A 13,337-nucleotide genomic window follows, 5' to 3' on the forward strand; every position below is an offset into this window, starting at 1 on the left:
AATATTATATTATTGACTTTTAACCTGATTAAACAATTCAACTTTTTACAATCACAACATTCAATTAGAGAGAGATAGCATTAATTTTAAAATCAGATATACTTTTAAACGCCATCTTTTAAATTGTTATGAAAATGATCTCTAAAGCTTTACTGTGTAATGTAACGTTACACAAGAAGATGGCGGTACTGGTAATAATTTTGTAACTTTATTGGCTTGATTTGTAGTTAAAAGTATTTAACAAAAGATCACGGAGTATACTCTGTGATTAATATTTAACGAAATTTATAATAGTTTTGAAATAGAGCCTAAAATATTTGAAATTATTTTTAAAAAAGAAGTTGTTAAAACCGAAGAGGCTACGTGGCCGATACCTAGTTTTCTAGAAATACATTTATTTAATTTCAAAGTTATATTTACCGCGGAAGGCCTAAGTCCAACCGGGTATAACCAACGGCTGAAATGATGAAGTCAACGAATTGCGGAAATTTCCTTTAAGTCATACCGAACGCTACATATCCTTGAGTTTAAAAAAAGTCTTCTGCCAATATATGTATTTAATAATACAAGCAAAATAACATATAACTACAAACATTCAATAAAAACTGGGTTACAATCTTCTATGCCGTCGTTAATAACAGCTCTCGCTATAGGTGCATTTGAGTTTCGGAGCTTAATTTTGGTTTTATTGTTAAATACAATCTCATTAAATAAGTCTAAAGTAATGTTGTTGTGAAGAGTTGGGTTTGGTATACCACGAATCTGTTTTGCATGCCCGCTGATAAAGCCCAATTGCCTGCAGATGGCTTCGAGGTGTGACTTTGTATGATTTTTGGACGAATAACATTTAGTATACCAAACTCCATGAGATCGCATGATCACTACGCCGGTGCCGTACCTGAAAAATAAATTTACTTTATTAACCACTGTACAGATTCGTGAATAGCAATATTTTATCTAATATTTTTGAATCCCTTTTTTATCCAATGGCTGAGGTTTTGTCTTATAAGGCGTCTGTCTACGAATCGGAATAACAAATTCGATGCGAACGTGAGCCATTGTTGAAGCCAAAGTGGAACAGCGGAGTTTATAAAGCATCATGTTGTAAAGGCCTACATCAAAAATTTTGTCCGCTCATTTGCTGTTTAAAGGTAGTTTATATGTATAGGAAATATAAGATAATATTTGTATAAGCAAAAGCAATACCAGCTAAATAAACTTTATTTGCCAAATATAAAAAAAACGGGACAAAACGGGGAAAAGAAAAGCACAGACTTCCTTTTTGTCCCGTTGGTTTTTGTGTATTCGTCGCTTTATTTTGCGAAAATGTCAATTATTAGATTTTAATCATTTTATATTGTATGTAAATATTTATAATTGAACTCACGGTGTACCCGGTGGAACGCTTAGTCCAATACAAGTTTTTTCATCTTCGCCATTGGGACAATCACGTATTCCATCACAAACCATGTCGTTAGCGACACATTTTTCGTCTTGTGGACCATTTCTACTGCACCTGTTTTAACAAACTTTCACTAATCTATTTTTATTAGTGATTTCCAAAGAAAAATTACGATATTTCTAGAACCATAAGGCTAAGACTTAAAATTTGATAACAATATTCTCTTGCTAAGCAAACGAATTTTATTACATTTTATCCGTAGAGGGTTAAGGGGGCTTGTAATAAGTTTGCGAAGCGGGCGGGAAACAACAAGTAACTTATAAACAAAAAATAAGTAAATAAAAAAATTAAAAACGAAAAGAGAGTAAAGGTATATAAATTCATAGTAAAAATATATTACTTGAAACTATTTTTCGTGAAACACTTGCAATATTTTGGATCCTCGTCGCTTCTGTCGTGACAATGGAGTATCCCATCACAAAGCCTTGACGGCATGACACGACCTAAGTATTCAGCACATGTTGTTTCACCGGGCTCGTCTGTGCCATCTCCGCAATCGTCTCGACCATCTCTAAATAATTCTTTTGGTATACACAAACCATTTTGACATTTTAATTGATCTATTGTACAGTCTGAAATGATCATATTTTAGAATTATAACACAAATTAAATAAATAAACAATAACGGACAAAGGTTTGAAAAAAAATATTAATAAATGAACGGCGTTAGATGTTTATTTACCGCAACCACTATGATGCAAATCTTCCGAACAGATTTTTGATTTTATATCACATGCTTCTTCAGATTCATCCTTTCCATCTTCACAATGTCGTATCCCATCGCAGGTGTTATGTAACCGTACACATTTACCTCGTCCACATCTTTGGCCGTCACAAGTTTCAAGCATTTTAATCTGTGATGATGCCAATAATGCGTCATCTGTAATGTAGTCGAAAATATTGATAATGGAAATAGTAACAATAAACACAGGCGAATTTCAAATGATCTGTGACCCGAGATAATCATATATCTTACTTATCTAACCTTTGATTAGTTTAATTTCATTCTTAATGTTTCCGATGTCTGTACTTATGATTTTGTTTCCCACGCCACACTCCCCTCTGTTATCTACAAATGATGCCGCTGGATACCATCCATGGCTTGTATGACAGCTGATAATTCCCGCCCATAATCGTTGTTGACTATGTGTATTGGACTGAAAACACCATCTTAATAATAATACATAATTAATTGTAATAAACCAAATAACGGCATGAAAAATATCTTACGGAACAAATAGTTGTATTTGAGTTTCGTAAGAAGCATCTGTTGTGAGAAGAACAGTTGTTTTTTGTTTCATGAAGCAGTACGCTAATTGTTTTAGAATCAATATCTTCACCTATTGCAACGCAAAATGTTGTGTTGTTGTCTGGCATGTATCTAAAAATGGTAATAAATGATTACTTTCTATATTTTAAAAGAAACTTTGGTAGTCAAGAAAAAATACGTACGAGTGTGCTATGGACATTGGTTTTACCATACTCGAATATAAGGCCTTTCCTTTTAAATGTAAAAGAGTGACTTTATTTAAGTATAACTCCTTTTTCGCATCGACTTGGAATGTTTGTTCATAAGGACCGCTTGTAGATGGTAGAGTTTTATGTGAACCAAGTAGTACAGCTACAAACTGGTTGCTGAAACTAGAAAAATGTATTGGAACATATTCATATATTATATGGTTTTGTAATAAAAGTAAATCGAATTATTGTAATACTATAATTTAAATACCTATCTAGTAAGCATACAAATTTTAGTGGTTAAAAACTGTTTATTCTACATATTTGAGGATTAAGGAATCCATAGTGTGTAAATTATTTCATATACTCACAGAGTATCCCATAAACACGAACTACTAACTATAACCCAAGAAAGGTCAATCAGTACACCAGTACATCGGTATCTTCCGTCGACATAAACTTTTGCAATCCAAGGCCACATATTTGTCAAAGTATGTTCTTTTTTTAAATCCATATAATGATGATGTGGAAGATGAAAATCAGTGAATAGCGATTGGTCACAATATACATAGATGGTCATACACGTTTTTGTTACGTTTAGTATACATTGTTCTTTCAAAACTTCGGGCTCTTTGATGTACTTTTCTACAGTAGTATCATTTTTTGTATTTAGACTAACATAAGTAAAGTGTATAGGTGATACAGTATTCCTTTTGCCTCTGTTGCTTTGCGTTTTTATATCCAGTAGCTTTTCTTCTTTAATATTTACATATTTTATTAGATATCTATTTGCTGAACTGCAAAACATGATCATTAGTTAAAAAGCTTATGCTTGTATTCACTTCATAAAAAGTGAAACGCTTACCTGAATCCTAAATATCGACATATTTGGTCAGCTTTCTGCTCCTGATGCTCCATCGACAAATTATCTTCACACATGATTTGCCAATCATTATTGTGCTTAATCGTCACAAATCCATCTAATCTTATTTTCGAATGTCCATCGAATTCATAAACAATGTCTTTTCCATTTGATAATGCCACTAAAACAGTTCGTTTATTTTGGCATTATTGTAAAAAAAATTGAAAAATTTGGTATAATTAACCCATATTTGTTATGTAACTAAAATACATTTAAATTTACGGTTTTCGTACCATATATTGCAGCATGCATATAAAATCTCTAGAATATTTTTGATTGATTCCAACAAAAATCTTACAATTTTTCATAACATTTTTGTTTTCTTAGTCAGTCTCAAAAATAGTGAATCTATTAGAAACAAAGCACTAGAGTTAATGCAGGAAAATTAAGAGTGAGTTCGAAAAATTATTAAAATAGCTTTATATGGGACATTTACTTGTTTGATGAAACACGTTATTGTTTCATGTTTCATAGTGCTATTCCAATTTTAAATTAATAAATGATGAGAATATTAAATTTATTAGGTTTCGTAAAAAAGCGTAAATGAAATTTTGAGTGCAACTAATAAATATAATATATGTATATATATATATATATATATATATTTATATACATACATATATATATATATATATATATATATATATATATATATATATATATATTATCAATTTAGCACAATTGACTTACAGCAATCTTGTTCATCTTCGCCATTGGGGCAATTAATTTCTCCATCACAAACAAAACGTGAAGGCAAACAGTGTCCACTTTTTCCACAAAGGAAGGAATGATTTTCATCGCAGGTAACTAAGAAATTGTGAAAATACTTTATATTTCAATATTTACATAAGCACAAGTAAGTCGAATTATTTAAAAAAGGTTTAAATAACTTACAACAACCAGCTTCGTCTTCGCCACCAGGGCAGTCGAAATTGCCATCGCATATAAGGTTTGCGTTAAATGTAAGTAAAAAGTCTCCACATCTACAATCCAGTTCATCTGTTCCATCTTCACAATCAGCTTTGTGATCGCAACGTTTGTTAAAAGGTATCGACTGATTAATTCTAAAATTAAAAATGCTAAGTATAATATATAAAGCGAAATTGTGAATAATATCTGTATAATTTTATATTACCTTTTACAGAAAAATTCCGACGATATAATATTATGTTTTTTACTAGCCTCTGCCGGCCTTAGTTTTGCATTGTCTTCCATGTTTATATTCTGGTGGTAAGGTTTTATTGTACTTAAATGTGTTAGATTGTCGAAAGTGACATTTGCGGTTATAATTTCACTTTTTATCGTTGTCTCACCATAGTCTAAATATTCCGATAATGTCGTTGTGTTTACTGCAGTATGATCAGATATATTTAGAACGTTACTGACATTTTCAGTAACATTAAGGGTGTTATTTGTTTCGTAAGTTTGTTGAGAGTTTAACATAGTACCGAAAGTTGTAAATTCCGTACTATAAATAAGTAAAGATACATTTTCTTGTGATTTAGTCACGTTTTCTTTTTCTTCTTCACTTTTTTTGACTATCTTTGACATTGTTTGTATATTGAATAACTCATTTTTCTGTGTTACAGGATCTGACGTTACGTCTTCATTTGATCCTTTCATTTCAATTTCTTGTGAGACTTCATCATTAGTAATTTCAATTGTAGAAGCATGTTCGAAATCATTTTTGTACATTATTTTCTTAGACTTATTTATGTCGACTATTATTGGTAGAGTTGTAGTTTCTTCCTTATTAAAAGTATCATACTGATTTGTAGAACTTTCATCGGTTGTCGATAATAATGTTGTGGTAGATAGCTCAAAAGTTTTGCTGTTTTTAAAACTGTCCAAATCACGTATGAGTAAAGAAGAATCCAGTCGATTTTTGGGTACTACTTGATCCACAGTTTTGTCGATCTGTCTTAAAGCATCTTGATTTTCACTAATATCCATATTACTTTTATCTAATTCCTTGTTTTTGTCTATATTGCAATTCATTTCATCTTCACCACCAAGACAATCAATAATTCCATCACATATTCTTTTCTTAGGCAAGCATTTCAAAATTCCAGATTCGCATCGGAAGCCTGGGCATTCTTGTTTTGGCTGTATCGACGGAAGAGTCTTGGAGACTGCAAAAAATGTTAAGAGATCTTAATTTTATTCTTTAATGTATGTAGTAGGATAATATTACTTTTGTTAATAAAACCGTAATTGTTTGGTAATAATGTTTTGTACTAGTCAAAGATGCCAACCTATCACTTAAATACTAAGCGTAGTGAAATTGTAATTTATGTAGTTTGTAGTAATGCATATGTCCGTTGCTTATTGCAAAAATATAACAAATCTGAAACGTGAATGGCAATGTTCATCTCTCCAAAAATTTGGTTTTCGAAGCTGCAACGCCTCGACAACATCAAAAAGCAATATGTAACATTAATACTGAATACACGCAGTGCAACTTAACTGGCCTATCAGTAACTATGTCTTCTTATAAAATGCTGTCTCCAAACGGTAAGTGATGTGCCGAATTTAAAAGAAATATTTCATAGGGGCTTCTGTTATAAGAAACATCAGAAACGTGATATAATCTGAAATCGGTTCCGCCATTAAATAAGAATTAAATATACTGTGACAAAAAGTTATTTATTCGTTACTCAGAATTATTTAAAACAAAAATGAAACTAACACTGTAAACCAAACAATGTGTTGGACATAATATAATAACACCTCTTTTTGTAAAAAAAATGCAAACATGTACTCACTAGGCCTGCTTATATAATTATGTTTTTAGATTATCTTTTAAATAAGGATGCCCATCTTATTCGAAAATGGCTTATGTAATTTTAAATTGACTTTATACAGTTATATATGTCTAAAAAATGATAAGAAATATGTATAAAAAATGATAAAAAAGAAATACGTATTTATAAGCACATTCAGTATTTGTGTATGAATGGCGCAGCTTGTAACTATAGGTTACTAATATATTTAATAACGGCAACTGTAATAAGTACTCACATATATGGAATTTGATCCATTCAACGAAAATACTGACTCGAGTATAAACACCAGGTTCATTTTCTCGCGCGCAACCATCTCCATGACTAACAATACCAGCCACGTACCACTGCTGTTTATTTATTGGATTTCTACAAAGAAGTGGTCCTCCACTATCTCCCTGTAGTTAAAAACAATTAATACACGAACGAAAAAAATTTTCTGTAAACATTCTTATTCTATTTCTGCTATAAGAATAAATTACCAAAGTTGACTAACTTTTAATTTTTTTGATTTAGTTTGAACTAAGCTAAACTTATAAGAATGAATAAATTATTTAGATTTTTACCTGACAAGTATCTTTCCCTCCTTCTTTTAATCCAGCACATATTTCCCTACCAGCCTCGTCTTGTCGGTGCTTACAATGGCTCCAAATAGGAACTTCTACCTCTCTCATATGATCAGCTGTTAAAAACATTAAAGGAAATAATTCTTATTAGATTAAAATTTGAATATCAAAATCTCTATAATTAATTAAGTAAAATGTTAATAAAGTTACTTTTAACTCCTGAAATTTTGTTAAATAGATAGGTTTTTCGGTTGATCTATTACTTGTATTACACAACTTTGTAGACCAAAATATCGGGATTCCTCCAAAAAGTACCGATACCCTTACATGGAATAATAATTACATGTTAAGACAATGGAAGTAAAAAAAAATAATAAATTTGAATATAATAATAAAGTTTCAAATAGCCTTCATTATTCATATCTGTAGTAAATAAATAAATAGACTCACGGTCTAATCCACGTTCAATAGTAGCGCCCCAACCAACGGCAGTACAAAGGGTGTCTGGATCAGGTCCCGATAGCCAATTCGGACCTGCAGTTTCCGGACCCGGTAAACATATTGGACGAACCCATCTGCTGAACTGAATACTTGTCTTAACTCGCAATAGAGAGAGATCGTTAACCATGTCCTCTTGATTATAATTTTGATTTACAATTACATGGGATACGCGATGATTTTGTTCCTGAGGCGAGAAAGAAAGCCGACGAAGCATTCCAACTTGTATTTCATAATAATGCTTCCAAAATCTAAAAATAAGTAAATTGACTGGCTTTACACTAGCATATAGCAAGGTCAGCAAATAACGATGTATGTTTAATTTTTTGCTTCTATCTTGCAATATACAAATTTCGCGCTTAGTTATCACTTTAAAAAAGATATAGTAATTAATTGCACATAGCTTAAGACAGAATTTAACATTCGAGATATGACAAAAAAATTAAATTGTATCACTAACTTGTGAACACAATGCGCTGCAGACATCACCCAATGTTGGTTTAGTATCACTCCACCGCAATGGAACATTCCATCTCTGTATAAAGCTGCAACCCATGGCCACGCTGCCGGTTGACTGGGCTTTCCACCTACAACTCTACTTTCTGTTCTTTTACTTCTTTTATTTGCCCGTGATTCGTATTTATTAGTTACATTAAAAGCTTGCCTTTTTTGTCGATTTCCGTAATACATGAAAGTGTAAGGTTTCTTGAGTAAAAATCTTTTGTTCCGTCCATAAATATCGCTTTCCATTGCAACATTCTATAGAAAATTACAATTTATGAATGTGTTTTTTTACAAATAGTAATTTTACTAGTATTACTAATGCCATGTAAATTACAAATTTAGATAGAAAATAAAACCAGTCACCTGCCGAAGAAAGTTATCAGTCGGTGGCATTCGAGTCCCGCACAATAAATCAGGACATGTAACATAAATTGCCGACGTATTATAGCACGAATCGCTTGTATGTATGAACCCTCCATGTCCGGTGTTTAAATAGGTTATTTTCTTCGAAGGATCTATTTCGATTAATTGAATAAAAGGCGGCCTAAAACATTTACAATATTAGTTTGGCCCTTTGTATAACTTTCAGAACACGAGAATAAATCATTTTACCTTATTATTAACCCTGTTTCTCTTCTACAGGCATCGTGGGCCCACATATAAGGGTTTTTACAAACGGGGTACCAATTTCCTTTAAAATTTCTGTGTAGAAATCCTTCAGTATTGGAAACAGCAAATAACTGTTTAAAAATTTAATATTTATTCCAGTTAAATCAATAAAGTATAAATGTATTCATAACAAATAAGCCATAATATTTTACTCTTAATAAATTAAATTGAAGTAATTAGAGTGTTATTAAATAAATTGTAATATATATTGCTAATGAATTATTAATAAATTTTTAACTTTAGCAATAATACTTATGTCAAAGTTTATTAATTAGTAACATTTTGGAATATTTTGTACCATACACATCTGGCCGATAACAGAAAGCATAAATGAAAAGCCTGAAGGAAAAGTACTACAAAGCTTAACAGCTTGAATAGATGCGATATTTTATTTCAGAAAATAAACAACAAAGATTTTATAACATTCTATAATTTGACTAAAAATTCGTGTTATTATATTATTTTAAAATAACCAATAGTTTTATACCCCAAAGTTACAACTTTACAGGAATTACAAATGGCTCCTATTATAAAACCAATTTAAAAAGTAATCTTGTGATTTAAAAAAAATAGCTTTTTATAATATAAAATTTAATGTGTCTTACCGGTTTTTTATGTAAGCTGGGTGCAAGTAAACTACAATCAATTTCATCTTTATGATTTGTGCAATCGCCAACATTGTTACATCTTTGATGTTTAGAAAAGCATGTACCACTAGAGCTTTCAATTGTATCCCCACAACTGAACATGTCTTCTGGGCAACCTTTTTAAAATTCATCCATACATATAACCTAATTACTCTTTTTTATGAGATAAAATATGGTAAAATGGAAAATAGATAAAATAAATAAAAAATAACGTAAATAAAAATGGAAAAAAAAATGTTAAAGTGGTTCGAAATATTTGTGGACAAACAGCCATACAACAATCTAAATACGGCTAAATAAGATATGAATTTATAAGACCATGTTGCCAAGACAGACTAAAAAGAAACCATTACGAAGGCCTTTAACAAATGGGGACAATATTAAACTTAAGAAGTCGAATCTTGAAGGAATAACGACAGTTAAAACTACACTGCGGATTTAGAAATAAGTGTAAATACAAGAATGGGTGTTATTTCTTTTGTACTATATATAGTGATGTAATAAGCAGACTTTGTAAAATTAATATTACGTCTGTAATCACTATAAATTTTAAAGAGACTTCTGATGCAAAATTAATAAATATTATATTTGTATTGGACGTCACCATCATCATATTAAACGTAGGATGTCCACAACAGGCCTTATCGATAGATTATCAGTAACATCGATTGGGAGCAGTCTACATCCAGCTTTTTTCGACGATTAATAAGGCTGACGGGCCACCTTGTGTGTTGTGTTAGGACGCCATTAATATATGAACTATGCAACGTTATAAACAAATTAATGTTTTTTTGAAGTTACGAATAAGTTTCTTATTAAGAAATAGTTTCTACTAACATCTTATTTTAATATATATAATTATCACTGCTGTATTTAATTCAGAACCACATTTATCTTCGTAACGGTTATTAAACATTTATCAGGAATTAAGATTTTATTCCCTAAGAATTTTCTTAAGAGAGTTTTAGCAATTTATGTTTTTATAAGTTGTTACATATTTACCGATAAATAGCTGAAATATTTTTTTTACTCACCGTTACAGCCCATTTCATCTTCTCCAAAGGGACAATCGAAATAACCATCACAAATTCTAGATTTGTCTACTCGAGACTTGCAACTGCATCGTGATTCATCACTGACATCCGTACAATCTATGTTACCATCACACCACTGTGCCTCAGAAATACATGCTTCACCATTTAAACAAGGTAACGTTCCTTCAACACAATTTGTATCCCTTATAGACGAATTATCGAAAAGTTCCACGGAACTAGGTTCAAATCTGTAAGCGTTATCGATTAATAATATTTTTTTTCCTGTAAATTATTGTCACAGTTAGTTATATTGGTTTTAAATTAGACTTCCGCAGTACATAGCCATAGATTTCCAATAAGACCGGTTGGAGGCAATCCACATTTAGCGTCTTACGACAAACTTGTCGTGGTCTTCGGTCCATTTTGAAGATAGAAGTCCTGCGCTGCTGGTTCGTGGTCTCCACTCCAGACACTTATGTTAAATACTTTAAAATAATATTAAGTAATTAAATTGAAAAGTTTTAATCAGTTATTTCAGTTAAATTGATGACACCATGCCGTTGACGACAAAAGATAACGAACGTGCGGAATTATTTCAGTGGGTAGATAGAGAGACGAAAGAGTAAGATGGTCTAAATATCAATCAATAGGTTGAAAACCAAAGTGATGTGTACTGACAGACAAGCCAGCTCTCTCAGACCACAGCACTTCCAGGAATAGAGTACGTAGGGGAGATCGTATATCTGCGGTCAATGACCAGCGATTAAGGAGGGTGCGACAAGGAGATTAGAAGACGACTGAAATAGCAACGAAAGCGATTATTAAGTTAACCAGTATATTGCAGAATAGAAAACTCTCGGACACCACAAATAAAAGACATGTAAGAACTCTGATATTATCAACCTTCGTTTACACATTTGAATCCAGGATCAACGCTTTTGAAATGTGTGGCTGGCGTAGGATGTTACGCTTACTGTGGACTGCTAGGAGAACTAAAAGATCTGTTCTCGATCAACTCTTTATAAAGACCAGGTCCTCCACCATCTGCTACAAGCGGATTCATGGCTGCTACAGCCACACGGGTCGGAGGCAACCAGAAAGTAAAAGGAAAAAACCAAGACGGCGATCACCAATCCGGTGTGCAGGTGGTAATGGGCCTCAAAGTGACGGAAGTGCTCAGAAATGCAGGTCAAAGAGACCTATGGAGGCAACTAGTCGAATCCTCGGCCTAAGATGGGCAATAATAAAAATTAGCGCCAAAGAGAATAAAATAAAAAAATTGCTATACAATAATTTAGTATATCAATTGATTATATTTAAATTTTCATTGTCTTAGAAGGTAACATATTGTAGTTTAATTATCTTTATCAATAAATAAAAAGATGTTTTTGATTTTGATGAGATACTAGGGCCTGACAGCTAATTATAGTGGGCGGCGACTCAACCTTCTATGGTAAAATACATTAGCTTTTCCCTTGTTTGCTTGAAGGCGTCCACGTTATGGTTGGATGGAAACACGAACGTACGCAATTCATAATTCATAATTTCGTCCTTTTTCTGTTTTAATAATAAAAAATACAATAAAATATACATTTCGCTTCCATAATTACATAGACATTTAAAAAAATCGTTAGGTAAGCTCTTCTCTTTTGGAAATTTGAGACTGATTTTTCTTCTAATTTGCATACAATGTACATGTTCCTTTAAGGGGAACTATAAACGTGGTTACTTAATTAATGACTGTGGCTAAGGATTGTTTATCGAAGGTTCTCTTCTGTTAAACGAAAGCTTTGTCTGAATTATTTAAAATAATTATATTACATAATATCTTTCGTTTCTTTCGTATATAGTATCTTTCGTTACAAGTTCGATTTGATTGGATCTAATTATGTATATATTTTTCTCTCCTTTTCTATTTTATCTTCTTAATACTTTACTAACTTATGCGTAAATAATCAAAAATATTAAAAAAAAACATAGTAAGCATAAGTAACTTTCATATTATGTTACTTGCATAGGATATAAAATAAATTTTCCAAATTTACTTAAAAACATACTTAGATAGGTATTGCATGGCAATTTCGATGTCTTGAGGATGTATATAATTATTTTGCCGCCCATCGTTTATTTTATGAAAAGGTGATTTCATAGACGGTGTAATATATCTGGAAAAAGAAAATTGATTTAGAAAATATTTTTTTATTAATACGTATTTTGTATAAAAAAATATTGGCATATAATACCTTAAATGCGGAGTACCCTGTAATGAGTGTCCTAAATCTGGAACATTTACATTAATATTATAATTACCAACTAAAAATTGTTGTTAAAAGCATTAAACGTTCATATAAATTCAAGCTTACCTTCTAAATGTGGGTAGTTTTGTTTTAAAAGACGTGCCAGAAGACATGTGTCAGTTAGTTTTGACTGGCCGTGAAAGTGTTGATTATATTCACTTTTAGGCTCTAGTGATTTATCACTTCGCATGTCCGATAGATCACGCTTATTCATTTCTGTAGAGGTTTTTTCTTTATTCATAAGTTGATTGCCGTCTTTCTCTTGTGCTTCTTCATTTTTTGTTAACTTTTGAAGCTCAAGAACTAATTCTTTGCATATTTGTTCATGATTTTTTTCATTGCAAAGCATGTTATGTTCTTTAATAATTTTTCTTGCTGTCTGGATTCGCGATTCATCAAATATTACGCGATCCATGTCGCTGTTACTAAATTTATCCAGTTCAATTGTTTGTCTTTTCTTACGCGTATTTGTAGTTTTATTTCGAAATCTAACATGA

At 31.6% G+C, this 13,337-nt stretch overlaps 1 protein-coding gene across 1 annotated transcript in view; it reads right to left on the minus strand.

Moving 5' to 3' along the window:
• Nucleotides 1-585: 585 nt before the first annotated feature.
• Nucleotides 586-13,337, minus strand: part of ndl (serine protease nudel) — a 13,642-nt gene continuing 890 nt past the window's right edge. Inside the window, exons 3-25 of the mRNA XM_068775339.1 lie at nt 12,907-13,337; nt 12,787-12,823; nt 12,601-12,708; nt 10,544-10,791; nt 9,468-9,625; nt 8,806-8,933; nt 8,557-8,737; nt 8,150-8,448; nt 7,642-7,940; nt 7,192-7,307; nt 6,864-7,023; nt 4,978-5,974; nt 4,737-4,906; nt 4,533-4,649; nt 3,786-3,963; nt 3,292-3,717; nt 2,915-3,097; nt 2,693-2,843; nt 2,448-2,619; nt 2,145-2,342; nt 1,803-2,034; nt 1,388-1,516; nt 586-898 (exon numbers count right to left, since the gene is read on the minus strand). The exon at nt 12,907-13,337 is cut by the window's right edge and continues 85 nt beyond it. Coding sequence (XP_068631440.1) covers nt 586-898; nt 1,388-1,516; nt 1,803-2,034; nt 2,145-2,342; nt 2,448-2,619; nt 2,693-2,843; nt 2,915-3,097; nt 3,292-3,717; nt 3,786-3,963; nt 4,533-4,649; nt 4,737-4,906; nt 4,978-5,974; nt 6,864-7,023; nt 7,192-7,307; nt 7,642-7,940; nt 8,150-8,448; nt 8,557-8,737; nt 8,806-8,933; nt 9,468-9,625; nt 10,544-10,791; nt 12,601-12,708; nt 12,787-12,823; nt 12,907-13,337 — 5,431 coding nt within the window. The remainder of the gene's footprint in view (nt 899-1,387; nt 1,517-1,802; nt 2,035-2,144; nt 2,343-2,447; nt 2,620-2,692; nt 2,844-2,914; nt 3,098-3,291; nt 3,718-3,785; nt 3,964-4,532; nt 4,650-4,736; nt 4,907-4,977; nt 5,975-6,863; nt 7,024-7,191; nt 7,308-7,641; nt 7,941-8,149; nt 8,449-8,556; nt 8,738-8,805; nt 8,934-9,467; nt 9,626-10,543; nt 10,792-12,600; nt 12,709-12,786; nt 12,824-12,906) is intronic.

The sequence above is a fragment of the Battus philenor genome, unplaced genomic scaffold (genome assembly GCF_028537555.1).
Source record: "Battus philenor isolate CCGP_79_NKW_IND1 unplaced genomic scaffold, ilBatPhil1.0.hap1 SCAF_8, whole genome shotgun sequence".
NCBI classification, from domain to species: domain Eukaryota; kingdom Metazoa; phylum Arthropoda; class Insecta; order Lepidoptera; family Papilionidae; genus Battus; species Battus philenor.